General features: G+C 47.2%; 1 protein-coding gene across 1 annotated transcript; it reads left to right on the forward strand.

Annotated features, from left to right (window-relative positions):
• Positions 1–288: 288 nt before the first annotated feature.
• PIF1 (PIF1 5'-to-3' DNA helicase) lies at positions 289–20,708 on the forward strand. Its single transcript, XM_077824065.1, has 12 exons — positions 289–876; positions 2,498–2,627; positions 4,729–4,854; positions 4,989–5,142; positions 6,985–7,099; positions 7,176–7,282; positions 8,300–8,439; positions 10,250–10,356; positions 11,336–11,423; positions 12,176–12,321; positions 19,544–19,735; positions 20,051–20,708. Exons 1-12 carry the CDS (start codon positions 289–291, stop codon positions 20,105–20,107), a joined length of 1,950 nt encoding a protein of 649 aa, XP_077680191.1. The 3' UTR covers positions 20,108–20,708.
• Positions 20,709–22,085: the final 1,377 nt, after the last annotated feature.

The following is a 22,085-nucleotide window of genomic DNA, read 5'->3' on the forward strand; positions in this document are numbered from 1 at the left end:
CTGATGTAGAGCCCGCAGCCGCGACTAGGGAGTTGGGGGAACCGCAGCTGCGGCGCCGGGTCCCGGGCGTGGCGCGCTCGGCCTCCCGCTCCTCCGCCAGCGCTTGGCAGCCCCGCCGCGCCAGCATCCTGCCCCTCGCAGGGAGCCCGGACCCGGGGCCTGCGCCCCGGCCAAGCGGGTGGAGCTGACGCGGCTGGACGCGGGCTGCTCGTGGCGGCGGGGCCCCTGGCAGGGCGGACGCCGGTCTCCGGCCGGGCTGAGCGCTGCGCTGTTTGCTTCGGGGAGGCGATGCAGGGCGCGGAGCTGGACGCTCGGATCCGCTGCAGTGTCACCATCGAGCGCCTGAGCCCGGGCGGCCCGGCCTGGAGGCGCCGGCTGATCCGCGACGCCGCCCTCGCCCTGGGCCGGGACGAGTTCCGGGAGCTGGTGCTGCAAGTGAGCGACGGCAGCGTAGCGCAGAGCTTCGCGCTGCGCGGGGAGGTGCGGCTCTTCACGCGCTTCGTGCGCGACGGGAAAAGCGGCCTGCAGCTGGGCGCCGCGCAAGTGCAGCTGCTGATCGCCAACTGCGCCCCCGACCGCCTCAGGCGCTTCCTCCGGCTGCTGCGCATCAAGCGCCAGGCGGCGGGGAAGGGGCCGAAGACCGTCACGGAGCGGGCGCGGCTGCTGTCCAGCCTTCCGCGCACCTTCGACACCATCAGCCCAGTCCAGGCCCGGGACGTGCAGCAGGCCTGCGCTCAGCGGGCCCGCGCGAGCTGCGAGGCAACGCCTGTGAAAGGGCAGGCCCCGAGGGACCGAGGGAACAACGGTCTGCGCAGCAAGCCGCGGAAAAGAGCCAGGACAGAATCGGCTGAAGCAAGCGCTGTAAGAGCTCTCGAAGTAGGCATGGGGTAGGGGTGGAAGCCCGCTTTGGGATATGGCTTAAGTAGGAGACTTGCGGGAGGGGGAGTTGCTGAGTGCGCTCATGGTTTGGGAAGGGGGGGATCTCTTGTGGATCCATGGTACCCCACATCTTGAATTGTGTGCAGCAGATGTGGTCGCCCCATCTCAAAAACGGTATATTGGAATTGAGAAAGGTTCAGAAAAGGGCAACAAAAATTATTAGGGGTATGGAACGGCTTCCTTATGAGGAGAGATGAATAAGAGTAGGGCTTTTTAGCTTGGAAGAAAGATGGCTAAGGGGAGATATGACTGAGGTCTATAAAATCATGACTGGTGTAGAATAAGCAGATAAGGAAGTAGGGGTCACCAGATGAAATTAATAGGCAGCAGGTTTAAAACAAATGTAAGTATTTCTTCATACAGTCAACCTGTGGAACTCCTTGCCAGAGGATGTTGTGAAGGCCAAGACCATAACAGGGTTCAAAAAAGAACTAGATAAATTCATGGAGGATAGGTCTGTCAATGGCTATTAGTCAGGATGGGCATGAATGGTGCCCCCAGCCTCTGTTTGCCAGGAGCTGGGAATGAGCGACAGGGGATGGATCACTTGATCATTACCTGTTCTGTTCATTCCCTCTGGGGCACCTGGCAACTGACAGGATACTGGGCTAGATGGACCTTTGGCCTGACCCAGTAGGGCTATACTTATGCTCTTATGACTGCAAGACTGGGACACTACATTAAGCAGCAAAGAGTCTTGTGGCACCTTCAGGACTCTTTGCTGCTCTTACAGATCCAGACTAAGGTGGCTACTCTGCTGATACATTAAGCAGGTAGTTAACAATAGACTAAATATTTTGTAGGTGGCTCCATCTGTTTCTGAATAAAATCTGTCCTTTATGGTGGCAAAGAAAGCCTGGAGTGCTGGGCACTGCTCAATCTGCAGACCGCCTGCATCAGTCGTTTGGAGGCCTCCTCATTACCTAGACTAGAAAAATAGGGTGTGTCTGTCAACTACATTGACAAATGTGTTAATTAACATGCTTTTAAGCACAAGGTACTACCTAGAGTAGAAAGACAGTGGTGTTCAAAAAATGTTTGCTGGGTGTGTTCAGTGGAAAGGTTCACCCAAAGTCGTGGTTAAAAATGAATTCCTAAATATTTTCCTAATCTAGTCAGGGTCTGAGAGAAGTCAGTTGTTCCATTTCATGTAAATAACACATGGACTCTGAACACTAACAATGACCAAATGTTGCAAAAGATTAATATCTCTTTTTTTATTGGACCAACTTTCAGCTGGTGAAAGAGACAAGCTTTTGAGCTACACAGAGCTCTTCTGGTCTCTCTCACCAACAGAAGTTGGTCCAATAAAAGGTATTACCTTACCCACCTTGTCTCTCTAATATGCTGGAACCAACATCACAAATAAATTCCAATGCAGTTATTTCACTGGAGCTCATTTTAGCAGTTGACATTAGCGTGACACCTATTTTCCATTCTAATCCCCATGGGGAAAAGGTATACAGGAGAAATTTTCCTCCAAAAGTTTTAAGATCCATGAGTATGTGCTGCTGTTAACAATTTTGGTTAGTGCACAAGTGTGACTTCTTCCTTTTAGGCGGCTGACGTGAAATGCTCAAAGAAGCTATCTTTGCTAATGCACTCACGGATGAGACTCTCGCAGGAACAGTCCATTGTGCTGAGTGCAGTGCTGACTGGGAAGAACGTCTTCTTTACAGGCAGTGCTGGTGAGAAACTTTATAGCTGAAGTGAAGCAAGGTTACCCCACATGTCCTAACTGCACTCAAATTAGGGCTGAAAAGCTTTAGTCTGTGGTATTGTGAGCTCCAGGAAAACTTTGGGCCTATCCCGCATGGAACACTTTTAGCAAAAGTTTCACACCTGTGCTCCCACTGGCTTATCATGAAGAGGCTGTGTGCAAAAGGGCTTGTCCCATCAGTTTGAATTGTGGAAGAATGAAATGAAAGTTAAGAAAATGTTTAATCTCTTTTGTTGTTTGGACTCTCTCAGGGCCAAAACTATTAAACCGAAGCAGAGATACCCAGTTTTAACCTGTGTTACCCCTAAAATTCACTCAGAGCTGACAGATTATTACAACTGTCACCTTTTGAAACCGTAGACTGCAACTCATTTGTGTGTTTTCCTGCTTTAACCTTTCAATAATTCTCTCATTTCTTTTCTTAATTACTAAATCTTTAAGGCTTAGATAGTGTACTATAGGATTGGATACAAGCATTGTCTTTGGTGTGAGATCTAAGGTATGAATTGACCTGGCATAAGTGACTGGTCCTTTACGACTGGGGGTAACCTGAATATCCTAAGTCTATCTTCTCTGTGTGGTAAGAGACAATGGGATGTCCATGGGGACTGTTTGTGACTCCATGGTAAGATTAAAACAACAAGGTGTCCTTGTGGCACCTTAGAGTAACATTTATTTGGGCATAAGCTTTCATGGGCTATAACCCACTTCATCAGATGCATGGAGTGAAAAATACAGTAGGCAGGCATAAATATACAGCACATGAAAAGATGGAAGTTGCCTTACCAAGTGGGGAGTCAGTGCTAACAAGGCCAATTCAATCAGGGTGGATGTGGCCCATTCCCAACAGTTGACAAGAAGGGATGAGTATCAGAGGGGAGAAGTACTACAAAAAGTAATACAAAAACCTGAGTCTTCATTAATCCGTGCTGATGTGCCCCTGCCTACAGCAGTAGGGAGGCCTAGGGGGAGGGCGTAGCTAAGCACCTCTTTAACATGATGAGGTTCATGGCCCTGTATCTTTAAATATGCCCTTTTTCATGCCTGCCCCCCCTCCCCCCTTTTTAAGCCATATGGTCTTGTAAGGGAGCAGAGGTTTTTGGGTTGTTGTCTTATGGCTTGTCAAAGTAGGGCATCACAATCTTTCTTACACCAGTGTTGCCAATTCTTGTGATTTTTATCACAAGTCTTATGTTTTTTTGTTTTAAAATATCCAGCCCCTGGAGTCATGTGAGAATCTAACTTAATTTTAAGTGAAGTTTCTGGTTCTCATAGTTGCTGAGCAAATCATCAAATGAGAAGCCTAAAGATTCTTAAACCAGAAGGCAATTAAGAGAACTCACTTGTTTTTTTTCTTTTTAAATCCAGTAGGTTTTGTTTTGTCTGGTTTTTTGTCATGATTTTGGGGGCTTGATTAATAATTTTTTAACACTTGGAATTGGCACTGTTGCAACCTGCACTGTTGCAACCTACACATTCTGCAACGCTTAGTGCAGATGCACAGTGTGTCAAACCTTTTAAGTGTAGCTGTATCTAGCGATGTTTAAGAGTTCCATTTTGGTATAAGGGATAAACTCTAATCAAAGATGCACATTAAAAAGTTGAATGAGGGAAAGAACAATTCAACTTTAGCAAAAAGTGAAATCTTTTAAATCATCCATGTTGGGGAGAGGTTTAGCCAATATAAATGATGACACTAACTAAGATGCTCTTATAGCTACCATGGTTTCTCCTCCATGACTGGGTTCCAGTGTGGGGAGTTTATGGAACCCTAAATGGGAGGGGTCAAATAACCCCTAAACTGCATCTTCTCTAAATGGTCAAACAGAGCTAATCTTTTCCTGACATGGTTGGCTTTTACAACTACCTGAGCTCTATGTGGTCAGGCTGTTCTTGTCTTTTGTTCCTAGCATTTTCTGACCTATGAGGTTTTGAATGAGCAGAGTGGAGGGTGGTATTAGGAGGAATTTGGGACTGGAATTCAAACCACATGGTATTTTTGGGGATATATCTCTAATGGTGTCAGGGGAAAGCTTCTTTCTGAAATAAATTTTATACTCTTCTAAAAGGGACTGGGAAGTCATATCTGCTGAAAAAGATTGTGGGTTCACTCCCCCCAAAGAGCACCTATGCTACAGCCAGTACAGGAGTAGCAGCTTGTCATATTGGTGGCACCACGCTCCATGCTTTTGCAGGTAAGGAGGATAACTTTCTGCTTGAGAACCTTCCCTGGCTTGCTGTGCTCTGGGGAAGATGAGTGGAAGGGACCTGGGAACTCTTGGCATTTTGGTAAAGATGATACTAACTCTGGATTCTCTCCTTTCATTAGGTATTGGTTCTGGGAAAGCTCCACTAGATCAGTGTATTGAGTTGGCTCAAAGAACTGGAGTGCGTCAACATTGGTTGAGCTGCCAACACTTAATTATTGATGAGATTTCAATGGTGGAGGGCAAGTTTTTTGATAAGCTGGAGGCAGTAGCCAGGTGAGGGTCATGCAGCAAAGAGTCTTTATAACTGATCAAGTTCCCTGGATCACTTTGCTAGGAATGCCTTCCCCCTACCTCCTGTGGCTGTATTGGGAGGTAAGGTTTGCTAATGGCTAGAGTAGTTGGGAGGCTCTGGATTATGGAATCCTAGAAAGGGACCTCAAGAGGTAATCTAGTCCAACCCCTTGCCTTGACATAAGACCACATAGGCAGAGACCATCCCTGACAGGTGTTTGTACAACCTGTCCTTAAAATGAAGGAGGTTCCACAACATTCCTTGACAGCCTAATTCAGTACTTAACTATCATTATAGTTAGATTTTTCCAATCTCTAATCTAATGCTCTTTGCTGCAGATTAAACTGATTACTACTTGTCCTACCTTCAATAGACATGGAGAACAATTGAATGCAATCTTTTTTATGACAGCTCTTTATCACATTTGAAGTCTGTAATCAGGTCCACCCTCAGTTTTTATTTCTCAAAACTAAATTTGCCCAGATTTTTTAAACTTTCCTCATAGGTGAGGTTTTCTAAACCTTTTATTATTTTTGTTCCTCTCCTCTAGGCTCTCTCCAATTTGTCTCCATCTTTCTTAACATGCGACAACCAAAACTGGACTGAGGCCTCCGACTGAGGCCTTAACAACGCCAAGTAGAGCGGGACAATTACCTTTCATGTCTTGCGTACAACACACCTCTTAATACACCCCAGAATTAAATTAGCCTTTTTCACAACTGCATCACATTGACTCCTATTCAATTTGTGATCCACTATAACCTCCACATCCTTCTCAGCAGTACAACCATCTAGCCAATTGTTTTACATTTTGTAGATGTGCATTTGTGTTTTTTGGTTTTTTTCTTAGTATAGTATTTTGCACTTCTTTATTGTCTTATTTGTTGATTTCAGACCAATTCTCCAATTTATTAATGTCCTTTTGAATTCTAATCCTGTCCTCCAAAGCATTAGCAACTCCTTTCAGCTTGATGTCATTCATAAATTGTATATTCTATGTAAGCAGGGGTGAAAATGGACCAGTCCAGTGTACTGGTAAGAAGCCGGTACTGTCCCATGCACAGCTGACATTAGTGTTGCCGCAGCAGTGCTATAATGTTGCTGCCCCTTTTGCCCCCTCCTGTTTTGTGGGGGGGAGGGAAGGGGCAGCTGCCCCAAGGCCAGCGATTTAAAAGGGCCCAGGGCTCCTGGCTGCAGCAGCTGGACCCCAGGCCCTTTTAAATTGCTGCCAGAGCCCCAGGCAGCGCAGATGGGCTAGCTGGGGGAGGCTGACCCTCCAGCCCTGCCCCTTCTGCCCAAGGCCCTGCCCCAGGTCCCGCAGCCTGCTCCCTGTACTGGTAAGTGTTTAATATTACTTTCACCCCTGTATGTAAGAATACTCTCCACTCCAGCACTTAAGTCCTTAATGAAAATATTGAATAGTATTGGGCCCTGGACAGATTCCTGTGGGACTCCCCCAGATAGATCCACTCAGTTTGACACTGAACCATTGATAACTACTCTTCCAGTAAGGACTTTTCAATCAGTTTTGCACCCACCTTTATAGTAATGTTATCTAGACCACATTTCCCCAGTTAGCTTGTGGGAATGCCATGTGGGGATGTGCCAAAAGCCTTTCTAAAATCAAGATGTCATGTCTGCTACTTCCCTACATACTCTAGGCCAGTACACCTGTCAAAGAAGGAAATTAGGCTGGTTTGGTATGGCTTGTTCTTGACCAATCCTCTGTATCGATGAGGACTCCCAGCAAATTTCATGAGACCACTCCTATTTTTTGTGCCAAGGTAATTAATGAAAATATTAAATTATCACTCCCCTTACAGAGCTGTCAGGAAACGGGATGACCCATTTGGAGGAATACAGCTGATAATCTGTGGGGACTTCTTACAACTGCCACCAGTCAGCAAAGGCAATGAGGAAACCAAGTTCTGCTTCCAGGTGTGAAGCCATCCCTACCCACTACTTCAGACTTTGTTTGTGGCTGTCTCATAATGAATGAACAACTTATTCACAGGCAAAGAGCTGGAGGAAATGCATCCACGTGAACATGGAGCTGACAGAAGTCCGGAGACAGACTGAAAAGAGCTTCATCTCACTCCTGCGTACAGTCCGCCTGGGCAGGTGAAGAGGAACCTCTTTCCTCCTTCCCACAGATGCCGAGTGTAGGGGGTGTCACTTGGCTACCTCCCCAACATCCTCTAAAGGTGGTATAGCTGGGTAGAGGCTGTTAAGGCACCTGGACACATCTTTGCCTCACCCACTCCCAAGCACCACTGCTTCTCAACTCCTCCAACTAATGGAAGCAGTAACACTAGTTGCTCCTTGCCCAGTTAAGCAGGCTGCCTGCATTGTGATCGCTCATAGTCTCTGCTCCATGGTGTCCAGTTCACCTGCTGTGCTGACTGCTGATGGATCTCATGGTCTTGAGACACATGAACAATATGACAATGCTGGTATAAAATTAACAAATTAAACCTGATGTTCAATTCCTTGGAACCTAACCCTACACCTGGAAGTGTCCTTCCCTGTCTCTGTATAAGGTTGTGTGGGTGATTGAGCTGCTCTAGCAGGTGGGCATTAGGGAATGGGGAGGAGATGGGGTGGAGGGGGCAAGAATGTGCTTGTCACATGTATCCACCTTGTGAATAAATCATCTGAGGGGTAAAAAGTTTTGGTGATATCTCATGAAATCCCCATATGTTTGCTTTCAGTGTCACTGAAAGCATTCAATGTTATCAATCTCTTATTGTTACATTTAGTGCAGCTCCTTTGATAGGACCAGTAGAGTAGATCTAGCAGTCAGCACAAGTTTGGAACAACACAATGAATTCAATGTAATGGCCTGTCTACATTTGTGCTCCCACTATGGCTAGTCCCAGAGATGCTCCATTAGAGCAGTAGTGGGAGACATTAAGAACCTTAATGAGATAAGGCTGTGGGGAGAGCAGGGCTTGTATGCACAAGTTGAAATAACTCACCCTTCCAATAGGGGTAGTGACTTCGTGGTGGTTGCCCAGGATGTACAATAGATATCACTATTCTTGGCATTTCTCACCTGAGATCTCCTGTTGGAGACTTTAAATCTTTATTCCTTGTTATATTATTATGGTACTTATTTGCCACCCCAATCTCCACCAGGTGCACAGATGAGGTTACCAAGCAGCTGATGCAAACAGCTACCAACAGGGTCGAGAGAGATGGGATCCTTGCAACTCGTCTCTGCACCCACAGGGATGATGTGGAACTAACAAATGAGAGACGATTGCAACAGTTACCAGGTAAACACATGGGGCGAGAAAGCTGTTAATTTCAGCAGGAGGAGAGGACACTGTAGATAATGAGGAATGAAGAACTGGCATTGTGGAGCTCAAGCTACTCTACCAGCAGGCATTGTGGATATGAGGCATTATTGTAGGGTCAGACCTGCCTAGGGTTTTAAAAAAATACATACATTATATATGTAATCTATATAATGTAAAATTGGCATAAACTATGCCTAACAAATGTCCCATTACACATGCACTCACTCCAACCAGCTGTAGACCAGACCTGCCCCTTAATTTGTTTATTTCCCCCATTCCTAGTCTCCCCTCCCATCCAATACCTCATGCAAGCCTGGCCCTTCTCTGGAGGTCTGCTGCTTCACTGCAAGTTAAGTGTTTCATGCCCAGAGAGTCTTCCCCAGCTGTCTCTGGGTGGTCTTGCTGGAAAAACTAGAGGGGGGTGGGGAGGTCTTGCATTCATCCATTGGCAAAGGCATAAAAGGGAGGAGACTGCCATTGTTCTAACAACTGACCTGAAGCCAGAGACTTATCAGGGAGGTAGGTGCTGGAATGGGGGTCTACCAGCTGGAGACTCCTGGGACACATAGGTCCATTATAAAAACTGTTTCATCTTGGAGCACAAACTGCAGACTCCAAAGTGCCTCTGTGCTAAACTTCCTTTCATGATAGCTTTGATTGTGAGAGGGAAATGGAGCAAGAAGGTGGCCACACTCTTAAAGCTGCAATTGAAGCCTGACTGCTCAGTGCCTGGCCTCTCGGGGCATATCTGTGCTGCGATGTAAACTCCTGCTTGACCCCAGGCTCAAGCCCTCCCACCCCCACTTGACTCTACACCTTAATTGCATTAACCCAGGACTCAGACCCAGCATCCCAGGATGCTGCTGGGCTGGAGGGTCCAAGCTCCAGTTAAGCCACACCTGACTTGGGTCCCAGGAATTGGCCAGAAGTATCCCATGGAACTATAGGATAACTTCCTTAGTTGTCTCTATCCCAGTAATCTGCAATCCACACTATTAAAAACAGACCTTTTTGTGGGACGGAAAACAGGGCCAAAACATCCACGAGTGCCTCATGGATGGTCTGTTAGTTTCCTGACACAGGAGTGAAAGTGCAAGCAAGAGAAGTTCATCAAAAGGCACCTTCTCCATGTTGCTCCAGTAGCAGACCAAAAATGACTGCTCAGCAGTCTGGGTTGGTGGACTGTTCAACCTTACTGTAACATGCAGGGCAGGCAGTAAAGTTTTCCCACAGTACACCACGGTCCTGGGGCTAGAGTGGCCACACTATTTTGTGGGTGGGAGAAGAGAGCACACTAGGGACTCTGGGATGTGGTTACTTTGACTCAGGTCTGCAGTGTGCATGCCAGTGCCCTAGATTCAAGCATGGGTTAGAAAAGCCTTAACAAAGGGTTAAACTACAATGTAGATGCTCCAGCCCAGGGTTCCCTAACATGGGTAAACAGACTTGAGTCCCACTAATCCTGGGCTTACATTCCAGTGTAGACATACCTTCAGATTCACAAACTCTGGAAGGCATAAATTGGAGCAGGAGGTAGGGGAGGGCCAGCAGGGGCTTTCTCCTGTTGGAAGCTACTGGAAGAGATCCTTTCTGGGGTGTACAAGAGTTGTGTGTGGAGAGCTGGATTTCTGGGCCTGAGTTCAGAATAGAAAGTAAGAACCCTTCTGGCTCAGTCTGGAGAAACCTGCTGTGTGGAGTGAGTGCCAAGCCTTCCCCATATTTAGGGACTTTGTTGTGTGATAACTCTGATGGTAAGTCCATGTTTGTATTGCTTCTTCCTCACCAGGAGAAATGCACTCCTATGAGGCTGTGGATAGTGATCCCATGCTAGTCAAAGCAATTGATGCTCAGTGTCCAGTAAGTCGCTGTATTCAGTTGAAACCAGGAGCCCAGGTGAGCGTGTGCATATTCTATGGGGAGTAACGGCCAACGGAAGGATTAGAGTCAGTATTTGGGGAAAGATTTTAAAGATAACAGCACAGGGATGTGGAGTGGGTTTGAAATGGAAGCACCCCTCAGACCCCAGGCTGTTCTAAAGAAACAGGCTATTACATTAATTTATAAGATGTCCTTTCCCACTTGATGAAAGTGATGAAAGCCACTTGGTTTAAATTCAAAGTCTCAATCTCTGCTTGGAGACTGATTGACCAAGGTGGCTGCTTGCTCTGTGTCCAATGGAGAAGAGACATTGGATGCACAGCACAGAATCACACTAAGTACAGATGGGGTGGGGACTGGAGGAAAAGGCACTTTAAAGCCACTTTTGTGCTGCCTGGATTCTAGGCTGCTCAGCTCTTAGCATAAATTAGAGCTAGGCTTCTTATGGACTATGGCACAGCTCAGAATCCCTGCAGTACCATGTGTTAAGGCTCTGGCCTCCCATCACCAGTACACCCTGTACACCAGGGCTTGGGGGTGAGGGGCACAATAGGGCTGCTTACAATGGCCCTACACTGTCTGCATTGGAGAATTGTTCCCTGGCCACTTTCAGTTTCTTTAAAGTCCCTGTAAACTGCTGGAGTGTGGGGAGGAATCTTCCCAGAGATCCAAGTGTCACTATTATGTGACTTTGATTGTAGACAGAACCAATTCACAGTCTTCCCAAAGCAATTTCACAGAGTAAAGGGGTGATGGGATCTGTGCCCTCTGAGGCTCAACAGCTGAGAGCCCTGGGGAGGAAGGAGCTCTGGGATGGCTTCACTGTGAGGTGATTCCACCTACTGTTGCTAGGTCCCACAGTAACATTAACAGTATCAGCCAATTATTCTGACTCCTCTGAGTTAGGAGCAGAACTGGGGCAAGGCAGGTGAATGAATAGGGCTGTAAGGCAGGGGCACCAAACAAATCTAGGCATTTTTCCCCTCCACTATAGGTGATTCTTACTAAGAACCTGGATGTGTCCCGGGGTCTGGTGAATGGGGCAAGAGGGGTTGTGGTTGAATTCGAAGCTGACGGGAAGGGTGAGTATATAATGTTAAGGTTGCCAGTTTTGGTTGGCTGTATTCCAGGAGACTTCATCACATGACATAATCTGTAATTAAAGATTAATCTTTAATTTCTGGAGATGCCAGGACAATTCTGGAGGGTTGGCAACCCTATATGATGTGCTTATGACTGTGTGCCAGTGGCAGCTGTTAGTTTTACTGCAATTCCTTGGCGGGGGGGAGTAATCATTTCTGCAACATCAAGTTCTCCCTGCCTGTGAGAACCAAGAATCAGGCCAAGCCCCCAGGTATAGCTGCTTAAGGGTTTTCTGTGTGTGCTTTTCATCATTCTCTGGCTCTGCATGCTTGCTTGCTCTTATCTGGTTTCTGACCATGTCCACTCATGCTCTCTCCTTGCAGCAGTACATCTTTTCAATAGCAAGAACAAATGTAGCTTTTTGGCAATGCAGTGTTCCAACCCTCCACCGCACTATTTCATGTTTTCTCTGCTCTGTTTCTGGCCTGGTAAATAGTTCTGTTCATTCTCCTGCTTAAGGGTGCCTTCTCTGAATGCTTTACAGTGTCATCTCACTCCAGCAAGAACCACTGTGCTAGAGGAGCAGCAGAACTGAGTTGTGCTTTTATAAATAGAGCCCCAAGGTCCATGGAAGAGTTAGTCTGAAATGGGAAGGGATAGGGAAGGGAAAAGAGTAAACTTAGGCTCCTGCTTCCTGGGAACACTGGTACCAGAGGGACATTCCTTATTCTGACCTGCTCTTCTCTCCCAGGACTGCCCCAAGTGAGGTTTCTTTGTGGGGTCACAGAGTTAATCAGGCTGGAGCGCTGGGTCTTCAAAGGTCCATCTGGAATTTATCTGAGTCGTCAACAGTTGCCTCTAAAATTGGCATGGGCCATATCCATCCACAAGAGCCAGGTTAGTACTTTTATAGAGACTGCCACAAAAAGTATTCTCCTTTACCTTCATGTTCTTAGCATGCTTATGCCACTGGCAGTAGTGGGAGAGGGGAGCACTAGGGCACCTGTGTGGGTTGGGGGAAGTGGAGGTTTTGGGGGCAGGGTTGCCTAAAGATGCTTGCACTGCTGATGACAGGGAAGAAGGAAACTGCCTTATCTTCCTTCCTTTGCTTTGGTTAAGGTATGTTGGCTCAAAGGGTACTACCATTCATGGTTCTGGAGCAACAGGCCTGAAAACATTACCCAGTCTCTTGGAGTTAAATCCTCTTCCTTTTTTACTCTGTAGGCATGTATTTAGGCACAGCAGAGTCAATGTTCAACAGTTTGTTACTTTAACTGGAGTTACCAAATGGTTCAGTTTAAGCAGAGCACTGGATTGGTTTAAGTTAAAAAATTAAAACCTGTTTATTAACAAAAGAAAAGATTAAGTGAATTCAAATATGAGAAAGTTAGAAATACATCTAAAAGGCTAAAACTTAATCTAGCAAATTTTGGTTTAAGGCTCTGTTTGCTCACCAACAGTCTTCCAGCAAGGTAGTGATTGACCTTTCCTTGGTCATTATCTCTCCCAGAGATCCAAAGGTGCTGGTGCCTTTGTCTTATGTGAAAGATACCTTGGAGTTTTCTGTCCCTTTCTTTTATAGTCCAATGAACCTCTGAAGTGGATTCTTCTCATGTTATCCTTCCAAGTATAGTTTATTCAAGCAGTAGATGGTGACATGGAGTCCAGTGGTGAAGGAGATAAAATCCAAATTGTTCTGTTCCCTGTCATCTCTTCCCCCTGCTGTCTTGAGGACGCTGTTTACTACATATATGTAAATTGTGGTAAACACATTCTTTGAGTGATGGTCCCTACTGTATTCCACTGGGATTATGCCCAGAGATGGAGCTTTTGAAAGTAGTATTGGATGGCAGTCCGTGTATGCACCTGCACCACCTTGTGGTTTCAGATGAGGTGATTAAAGGGTGCAGCAGGCCACAAGCCTCTCCAGTCCTTTCTCACTGATCCAAGTCAGAGCTTCTCCTATCCTCTTGTCCTTGTGATGCACTTTGCAAACCTTTAGGAAAAAGCTGTAGGTTTTTTTTTTTTACATTTTTCTAATTTAAATTTGTTCCCTTTTTTTTCTTGGGAAGCTGCTTCAGTTGTCCCCCCCCAATGTTCCCCCCCTTTCCCAACACACACGCACACGGTACCCAGATCTGTGTATTGGATTATGCTGAAGATGCCAGGGTTCAAAATCAGTGCTTCCTGTCCCCACTTGTTTTCAATCTGTGACGAGCACCAGTACAGTGCTTTTTGTACTGCCTGGGGGAATCCCGCATTGCATCCAGGTGCAGTATCTGCCTCACTTTCCCTGCCCATACTTGAGATAACTGGGCTCTCTGCCTCAAAAGCACCTCCATAGAGGCTGCCATGGGACCTGTGTTAGATCCTGGCCAGGGAAACATCCCCACTCCCACATCAGCCTCAGCAGGCAAAGAGTGCTCAACCCTAATGCAGAGCCTCCTTTCAGAGGAATGGATACCATTGACCCGTGGGAGACTTGGAAGCACTCTGCATCCCCATGAACTCTTTGCATTAGAAGGGCTGTGATTGCCACAAACCCCAATCCAGTCATCTGTTCACTGGGTCTCTTACCTTGCTATGTTCCTGCCACCTCCTGTTCCAGCAGCACCACCATTTGTAGAGGTCTCTGATTCAGATGATATGGATATCCAACACAATCCACCATTCCCATTCCAGGAGCATGACTATTGCAAGGTTCTGACAGCACTGTGGCAGTTCCTTACCTGTGGAGCTGCTAAGCAGCTCTACGGTCATAGGCTAGACAACAGCAGGGTTAAGTGGGTTGTGCATACTGGAACTCATGGCCCTAGTATTCACCCTCTGAATGGTCACACTCAGTTTGGGAAGATTCTATTGCATCGCCACCACAACCCTTGTAAGGTAAATGCTCCAAAATAGCACTGGATGATGCACCAGTCAACTGATCCAGAGAGGTATTCCTCATCTTCTCCAGATGTGGCTCTCATATCAACTCCTTTCTTTCTGCCAGTTCCAGGAACTGCTGCAGAGAATAGCCAATGCACTTGAGATTCCATTAGAAGAAGTACAGACTAGTCAACACAAGTTGACTTCTTTCACACCTTGGTAAGGCCACCCTTGGTGGTACCAATCAACGATGCCATTCTCCGGTCAGTGTACACTGTGTGGCACATCTTGGCCACATGCACACCCACTACAAAAGGGGCTGAAAGGAAGCCCTATGTCTAAGTCTGTGTCTTGCTAAGTTCATCTCTGACTTAGCAAGTGATACACCTTTGTGGTTTCATCCTGTAAAGAATAAACAGATGACCAGGGAAGAGTATAAAAATGTTGCTCGGGCATGTAGGAATGAAATCAGGAGGGCCAAATAGCACCTGGAGCTGCAGCTAGCAAGAGATGTTAAGAGTAACAAGAAGGGTTTCTTCAGGTATGTTGGCAACAAGAAGAAAGCCAAGGAAAGCGTGGGCCCCTTACTGAATGAGGGAGGCAACCTAGTGACAGAGGATGTGGAAAAAGCTAATGTACTCAATGCTTTTTTTGCCTCTGTCTTCACGAACAAGGTCAGCTCCCAGACTGCTGCGCTGGTCATCACAGCATGGGGAGTAGGTGGCCACCCCTCTGTGGAGAAAGAGGTGGTTAGGGACTATTTAGAAAAGCTGGACATGCACAAGTCCATGGGGCTGGATGCCTTGCATCCGAGTGCTAAAGGAGTTGGCAGCCGTGATTGCAGAGCCATTGGCCACTATCTTTGAAAACTCATGGCAATCGGGGGAAGTCCCAGACGACTGGAAAAAGGCTAATGTAGTGCCCATCTTTAAAAAAGGGAAGGAGGAGGATCCTGGGAACTATAGGCCAGTCAGCCTCACCTCAGTCCCTGGAAAAATCATGGAGCAGGTCCTCAAGGAATCAATCCTGAAGCACTTACACAAGAGGAAAGTGATCAGGAACAGTCAGCATGGATTCACCAAGGGAAGGTCATGCCTGACTAATCTAATCGCCTTCTATGATGAGATTACTGGTTTGTAGATGAAGGGAAAGCAGTGGATGTATTGTTTCTTGACTTTAGCAAAGCTTTTGACACGGTCTCCCACAGTATTCTTGTCAGCAAGTTAAAGACGTATGGGCTGGATGAATGGACTATAAGGTGGGTAGAAGGTTGGCTAGATTGTCAGGCTCAATGGGTAGTGATCAATGGCTCCATGTCTAGATGGCAGCCAGTATCAAGTGGAGTGCCCCAAGGATCGGTCCTGGGGCCGGTTTTGTTCAATATCTTCATAAATGATCTGGAGGATGGTGTGGATTGCACTTTCAGCAAATTTGCGGATGATACTAAACTAGGAGGAGTGGTAGATATGGTGGCAGGTAGGGATAGGATACAGAGGGCCCTAGACAAATTGGAGGATTGGGCCAAAAGAAATCTGAGTTCAACAAGGATAAGTGCAGGGTCCTGCATTTATGACGGAAGAATCCAATGCACTGCTACAGACTAGGGACCGAATGGCTAGGCAGCAGTTCTGTGGAAAAGGACCTAGGGGTGACAGTGGACGAGAAGCTGGATATGAGTCAGCAATGTGCCCTTGTTGCCAAGAAGGCCAATGGCATTTTGGGATGTATAAGTAGGGGCATAGCGAGCAGATCGAGGGACGTGATCGTTCCCCTCTGTTCGACATTGGTGAGGCCTCATCTGGAGTACTGTGTCCAGTTTTGGGCCCCACACTAAAAGAAGGATGTGGAAAAATTGGAGAGAGTCCAGCAAAGGGCAACAAAAATGATTAGGGGTCTGGAACACATGACTTATGAGGAGAGGCTGAGGGAACTAGGATTGTTTAGTCTGCAGAAGAGGAAAAAATGAGGGGGGATTTGATAGCTGCTTTCAGCTACCTGAGGTGGTTCTAAAGAGGATGGTTCTAGACTATTCTCAGTGGTAGAAGAGGACAGGACAAGGAGTAATGGTCTCAAGTTGCAGTAGGGGAGGTTTAGGTTGGATATTAGGAAAAACTTTTTCACTAGGAGGGTGGTGAAACACTGGAATGCGTTACCTAGGGAGGTGGTAGAATCTCCTTCCTTAGAAGTTTTTAAGGTCGGCTTGACAAAGCCCTGGCTGGGATGATTTAATTGGGGATTGGTCCTGCTTTGAGCAGGGGGTTGGACTAGATGACCTCCTGAGGTCCCTTCCAACCCTGATATTCTATGATTCTATTCTATGATAGCTTTAAATGTTTGTAAGTTCCTACCCTGCCAAGAGAGCCTGCCTGGGGTGCCAGAGTATGCCTGGATTCTGGGGATTTAAGCAGTGTGCTACAAGCCCATGCCAGTTAGTGACCGGCACAATAGCTGCTGGAAGTTCCTGGGGAAAGGTCGTGTTCAGGAACAGTGTTGGATTTGTAAAAACTTTAAACCCAGAACCAGGAAGAAGAGAGATAATAGATTCAAATCCCTTCTCATGGGGGCAGCACTTTGCCCCTCGTCGGAGCATCAACCCAATCCGGCACCAAGTACCTCCTTGGTTATGAGTGTTCTGGCCTCCTTTAGAGGGGCTCAGCATGGCCCAAGATCCCTAGCACCAACTACCACCTGGTACCAACATACTTCTCCAGTTAAGAAGTCAGCACTATCCACACAGCACTGCTCTCCATCGCCGGTGCCACAGAAGATGGAAAAAGTCAGACATGGGGTCCTCCCCACTGAGGAAGACGCCTGAGAGAGTGAGAGTGGCCCAGCACAGGTCTCAAACAGACATTGAACTGTTGACACCATTGGCTTCGGTACCAGGAGGAAGTCCATTGTGTCTGGTGCCCATGGATTCCCCATCTAGAGTGAGCAATAGAAGGGATACAGCCCTGGCTGCACCACTGACACCCTGGGGCATATGAGGCAGCGAGGAGCCTCCTGGCCCTTCCAGCACTGCCATGTTCCCCAAATCGTGGCCAATAAGGGACAGGTCCGGCATCACAGGACTCCATTCCACAAAGGCAGGTACCGGCCTAGGGCAGGCTAGCAATGATGGCGAGACACCATCCACCATAACGTTCATGTTTGCGGGGCTCGTCCCCCACAGTGTCACTCGTCACAGCAGCACTCACACATCAGCACTCACCATCCTGGCACCCCACACCATCACAGCACCACTACCCAGCACCACCGTGGTCTCCCAGGAGTGGGTCATTGGGCACCGAATCACAGGTAGACTTGTACACCTCACAAAGAAGCTGACATCAGGCAGGCCCTAGGTGCCTGGTAGCCATGACTAAAGGGCTCGTCCCATCAGCCTGGCCTCTTAGCCAGTGGCAGATGTCACTCCAGTGGCCAGTCTGGACCCCTTAGGTAGCTCAACTGTTCCAGGGCTCCCACTCAGGGCAATCTTGCTCAGCGCCATCAGAGGCAAGAGCGCCTCCACCTCCCCCCCACCCCCTTGGAGAGGGGCTCCATTCCAAGGGCAGAAGTCAGCGATGCCCAGGATACCCCAGCGGGACACTGGCCAGCAATGGGCAGACATACAAACCTGGTGCCAGTCCAAGCCTCCTTGTCCTTTTTCCCTGATAAGGCGGTGGTGGGTATGGCTGTAGCATCTATACAAGACAACTACAAGGCTCACCAGGAGCTCTTGTCAGGTGGCACAGAACCTGGGCATTAAAGTGGAGATCATGGAGTCAGCCCCAGCCTTGGTGGACATATTGGCACCCTCAGGACTGGCAAGGGTTGGCCTTATTGAACAAGGCCATCTTGCATCCCATGAGGGCTCTGTGGCAAACCCCCCACATCCCTCTAGCCCATTGCAAAGCAGGTGTAGAGAAAGTATTTTTTGCCCCCGAAGGGGTATGAGTATTTGTACACCCATCCCCCACCAAGATCCCTGGTTGTGGCCGCTGCTAATGAGCAGGAAAGATAAGGGCAGCAAGGACCCTCCACCTAAGGCAAAGGAAGACAGGAAACTGGACCTGCTGGGGAGGAAAGTATACTCAATGGGGGGGCCTCCAGTTGAGAATCTGCAACCACCAGGCACTGCTAAGCCACAATGCCTGTTGTTCCTGGTCCACTAGGCTAAAATTCAAGGAACTCTTGCCATCACTCAAAGAAGAAAACAAGGTTACTTACCTGTAACTGGAGGTGCTTTGAGATGCATGGTCCCTATCTGTATTACACTGCCTGCCCTACATCCCCTCTGCTGTGGATCCCATAGGTCTGCATTGGAGAAGGAACTGGAGATGCTGGCAGCCTGCCACACCCTTTAGTGCCTTGGACAAAACCACAAGGCAGTGCAGGGTGCATGTGCAGACCACCAAACAGTACTACTTTCAAAAGCTCCAGCTCCAGGCGCATGTATAATTCCCACAGTGGAATACAGATAGGGACCACACATAGAGTTGACGGTGAGTAACCTCATTTTCCTTTATTTAGGATAGACTTGTTTAACAACTTTTGCCTAGGCACCGTTGTCTTGTTTTGAACATGTGCAACATCATAGCGGGACAATTCATAACTTCAGACAATATTGCTGCATACATTTCACCATGATATTATTGATTAGCAAATTATTAGTTTTCAAATGATACCTCACAAAGCCTATTTTGTTCAAAGATTATTACAATAGTCAGTGTGTAGGGTCACACCATTCTTGTGCCAGCATTAACCCTTAACTTCTCCCGCTCTCTACTGTTTATCCCTCTGATGTACTTAGAGAGAGACCAATGATCTCTCCCCTCAGCCTTCATTTTGTTAGGCTAAACATGCCAAGTCTCTTCTCAAAAGTAGGTTCTCTATTCCTCTAATCATCCTAGTAGCCCTTCTCTGCACCTGTTCCAGTTTTGAATTAATCTTTCTTAACCATGGGAGATCAGAATTCTCAGAAGTGTCTAAAAGGAAGTTAGAGGGACTAAGAACAATCCTACTCCATTTCATCTAAATGTCCCCAGGAAGTCCTTTTTCAATCCCATTGATCTACTTCCTGCCAAGTTCATAGAGAAGTTCCCTTTGCATTGAGAAGGGGTAGATGTTAATAGGAGCAGTGTTTTCCTGACATTCATACCTTCATCACTATATTGTGGATGGGACAATTGGGTCCCATATGAGGATGTGTGGGATGACTTTTGTGTTGCAAGCTCACTGGCTTTTACCTCTGTCTTCCATGCACTAGGGTATGTCATTAGACTGTGTGGAGATCTCCCTGTCTCGAGTCTTTGAAAGTGGTCAGGCTTATGTAGCCCTTTCCCGAGCCCGTAGCCTTGAGGGCCTCCGGGTTCTGGATTTTGATCCCAACGTTGTGAGAGCCAATCCATACGTGCTACAGTTCTACAATCACTTACAGAAAGAACAACTTCTATCTCAGGTAAATTCAGCAATTGATCTCCATTAGCCTGTTGCAAGCTGAGACAGGCAGCGAAACTCGGAATCCCCCCACAAAAGCAAAGGAGCAGCAGGTAGTGATGAGAGGGACAGGATTGGGGAAAGTCAGGGAAGAGTAGACGGGGAAGCATGTGATAGAAGAAGGATGTTTAGTCTAAGAGTCCTATTCAGATTACAGCCCACTAACTGATCCGCTGCACAGAATGGAAGTGAGTTCCCTAGGCCCAATCCTTCCCCTTCCATAGAAAGGCTAAATGAGAAATGATTCACTGGAAATCTCTTGGTTTTTTTCCCCTAGGCTTCTCTACACAGATACATTGAAGCAGATGAGAAGGAGAATTGGAAATCTAGCTGAGGATCCACTGGGCTACATCTGCAAGGCACAAGCACAGGCTGATCTGGTTTCAGCAGCACAGCTGTTGGGTACATCTTATACCACTGGTGAAATTTTGCTTTGTGTTTCTGCTTCATTGGCTCAAAGGCCACACCTGCCCACTGTGACAACACTAGCTGTTCAGGCACTTAACTTTTTGGGGAAAATTCTTCCTCTGTTTACGTCCTGCTGGTTTAGGGTGGAGGATAGCATCAGACCCCATCCTCTCTTCCTGACCTATGCATACTTGTGTAATGTTTGACTTCTCCTCCAGCTTGCCAAGGACAAATGAGATGTAGCTCTCCCCCTTCCTCTGCTGAACTGGAGCCTGCTAGCTGTGGCTTTCATCACACAGAAAGGATACTGAAGAGCAATTGGAATGCTGGTGCTGCAAGTATGCTATTTCCAGCTGGTGAAGTGCTAACCATCAGGATGTCACTCTGCAGGTGCACCCTGCCTTTAGAACCATTTTATGCTATCCGTGTGTCACCTGTTGATATAGAGAGGGTTCACTAGTTTTACTGCTGGGTGAAGTCATAACTGTCCTCTTAATTTTGGTGGTACTTTATGGCAATAAAAGGATGTATCCACTGCAATCTGTCATACCAAGTTCTAGAAGTAGGGGTAGAGGGGATTATGGGATGTCATCAATTCACAGGCTCTGGGTCTCTGATCTGATATGGTGGCTTAAAATGCTTCAAACAGTTTCCTAGGAGTATTTCTTTAGTTTACTGGACCCAAAGGATCCACTATTTTCTGTAAAGGTAGGCCTAGGGCCTCAGGAACTCCAAGGCTGAGCCTATGGGCTCCAGAAATCCTTATTTCTATCCTGGGCTCTCTGCAGCATGTCAAGCTGAAGTCCAACTCAGAGACAGACTTCACCGTAGGGAGCAATGCACTCCAATAAGTACTTGCAGTGATACTGGACAGCCTTTTCAAGGCAAGGTAACATTTTAGTCACCTGGAATGCACCACCTTTATCATGTTGATAAGTTGGAGAGAATGACTTAAGGCCTGTTCTTCAAGTGCTTGGTCATGTCCATTCTATGTCAGGTGTGTGTGCTTGCCACATGCACCAGTGCCAGAATATGGTGGTAGCCATAGGGCCAGCTCTGGTGCCCTCTTGAGTTGCACACATATGCGCCAGTATAAGTTCCTTCTTACTGCCAGTGTTGATGCTGGAACATCCTCGTGCTCTAGCAAACTGTTCCAATGTGGTGTTCTGTAGCTTTTTATTTATAAAAATTTTGTTATAGAAGGTGTAGTTTTAGTAGCTCTTAGTATAGGTTGTTAGTCCCTTTGTGGGTTAGGGGAGGGGGTAGAGTTAGGTTGGGGTCAGGGTTGTTAGGGGAGGGGTTAGGGGAGGGGTTAGGGGGCACAGGTGAGGGTTAGGGTGGTTCAGGGTTGAGGGATAGGGTTCAGGGGCAGGTTAGGGTGTTAAAGGGCTCAGGTTAGGGGTTTAGTGTTGGGGGTAGGCTCAGGTGAGGGTTGGGGAGGTTTAGGGTTTAAGGTCAGGGGTGGGGGGAGGGTTAAGGGGTTTGGGGTTAGGGTTAAACCCCTCCAGTTTATATCTGGGAAGTTAGTCTACTATGATCACACAATTCCAATTAGTATTTACTTCATTAAAAACATTAGAGGTCTCTATCCATATCCAGATCAGCTCCCAGCAGTCTATAGCACATCCCAAGCACTATCCCAGGGGAGGCTCTAGTAGCTTTCTTCCCCAATGTGATTTTTGCCCAGACAGACTCTTATCCATTCCATCACTTATTTCTTTACAGTCTACGTTATCGTTGATGTATACGATGCTATTCTACCACCTTTGCCTTTATTTCTGTCTTCCCTAAACAGCACATACCCTTCAATACCTATAGTCTAGTCATGACTACTCCTCCACCATGTTTCTGTTATCCCTATAATATCTGGTTTCACTTCCTGCACCAGTAGCTCTAGTTCCTCC

The sequence above is a fragment of the Eretmochelys imbricata genome, chromosome 8 (assembly GCF_965152235.1).
Source record: "Eretmochelys imbricata isolate rEreImb1 chromosome 8, rEreImb1.hap1, whole genome shotgun sequence".
NCBI lineage: Eukaryota > Metazoa > Chordata > Testudines > Cheloniidae > Eretmochelys > Eretmochelys imbricata.

What these genes read in the sequence shown, in the direction of transcription:
- PIF1 (XM_077824065.1), top strand. Translation starts at nt 289, where the DNA reads ATGCAGGGCGCGGAGCTGGACGCTCGGATCCGCTGCAGTGTCACCATC. An exon ending in ACGATTGCAACAGTTACCAG is followed by an intron (nt 8,440 to 10,249) that starts GTAAACACATGG and finishes CTTCCTCACCAG; the next exon opens with GAGAAATGCACTCCTATGAG. An exon ending in AAGAACAACTTCTATCTCAG is followed by an intron (nt 19,736 to 20,050) that starts GTAAATTCAGCA and finishes TTTTTCCCCTAG; the next exon opens with GCTTCTCTACACAGATACAT.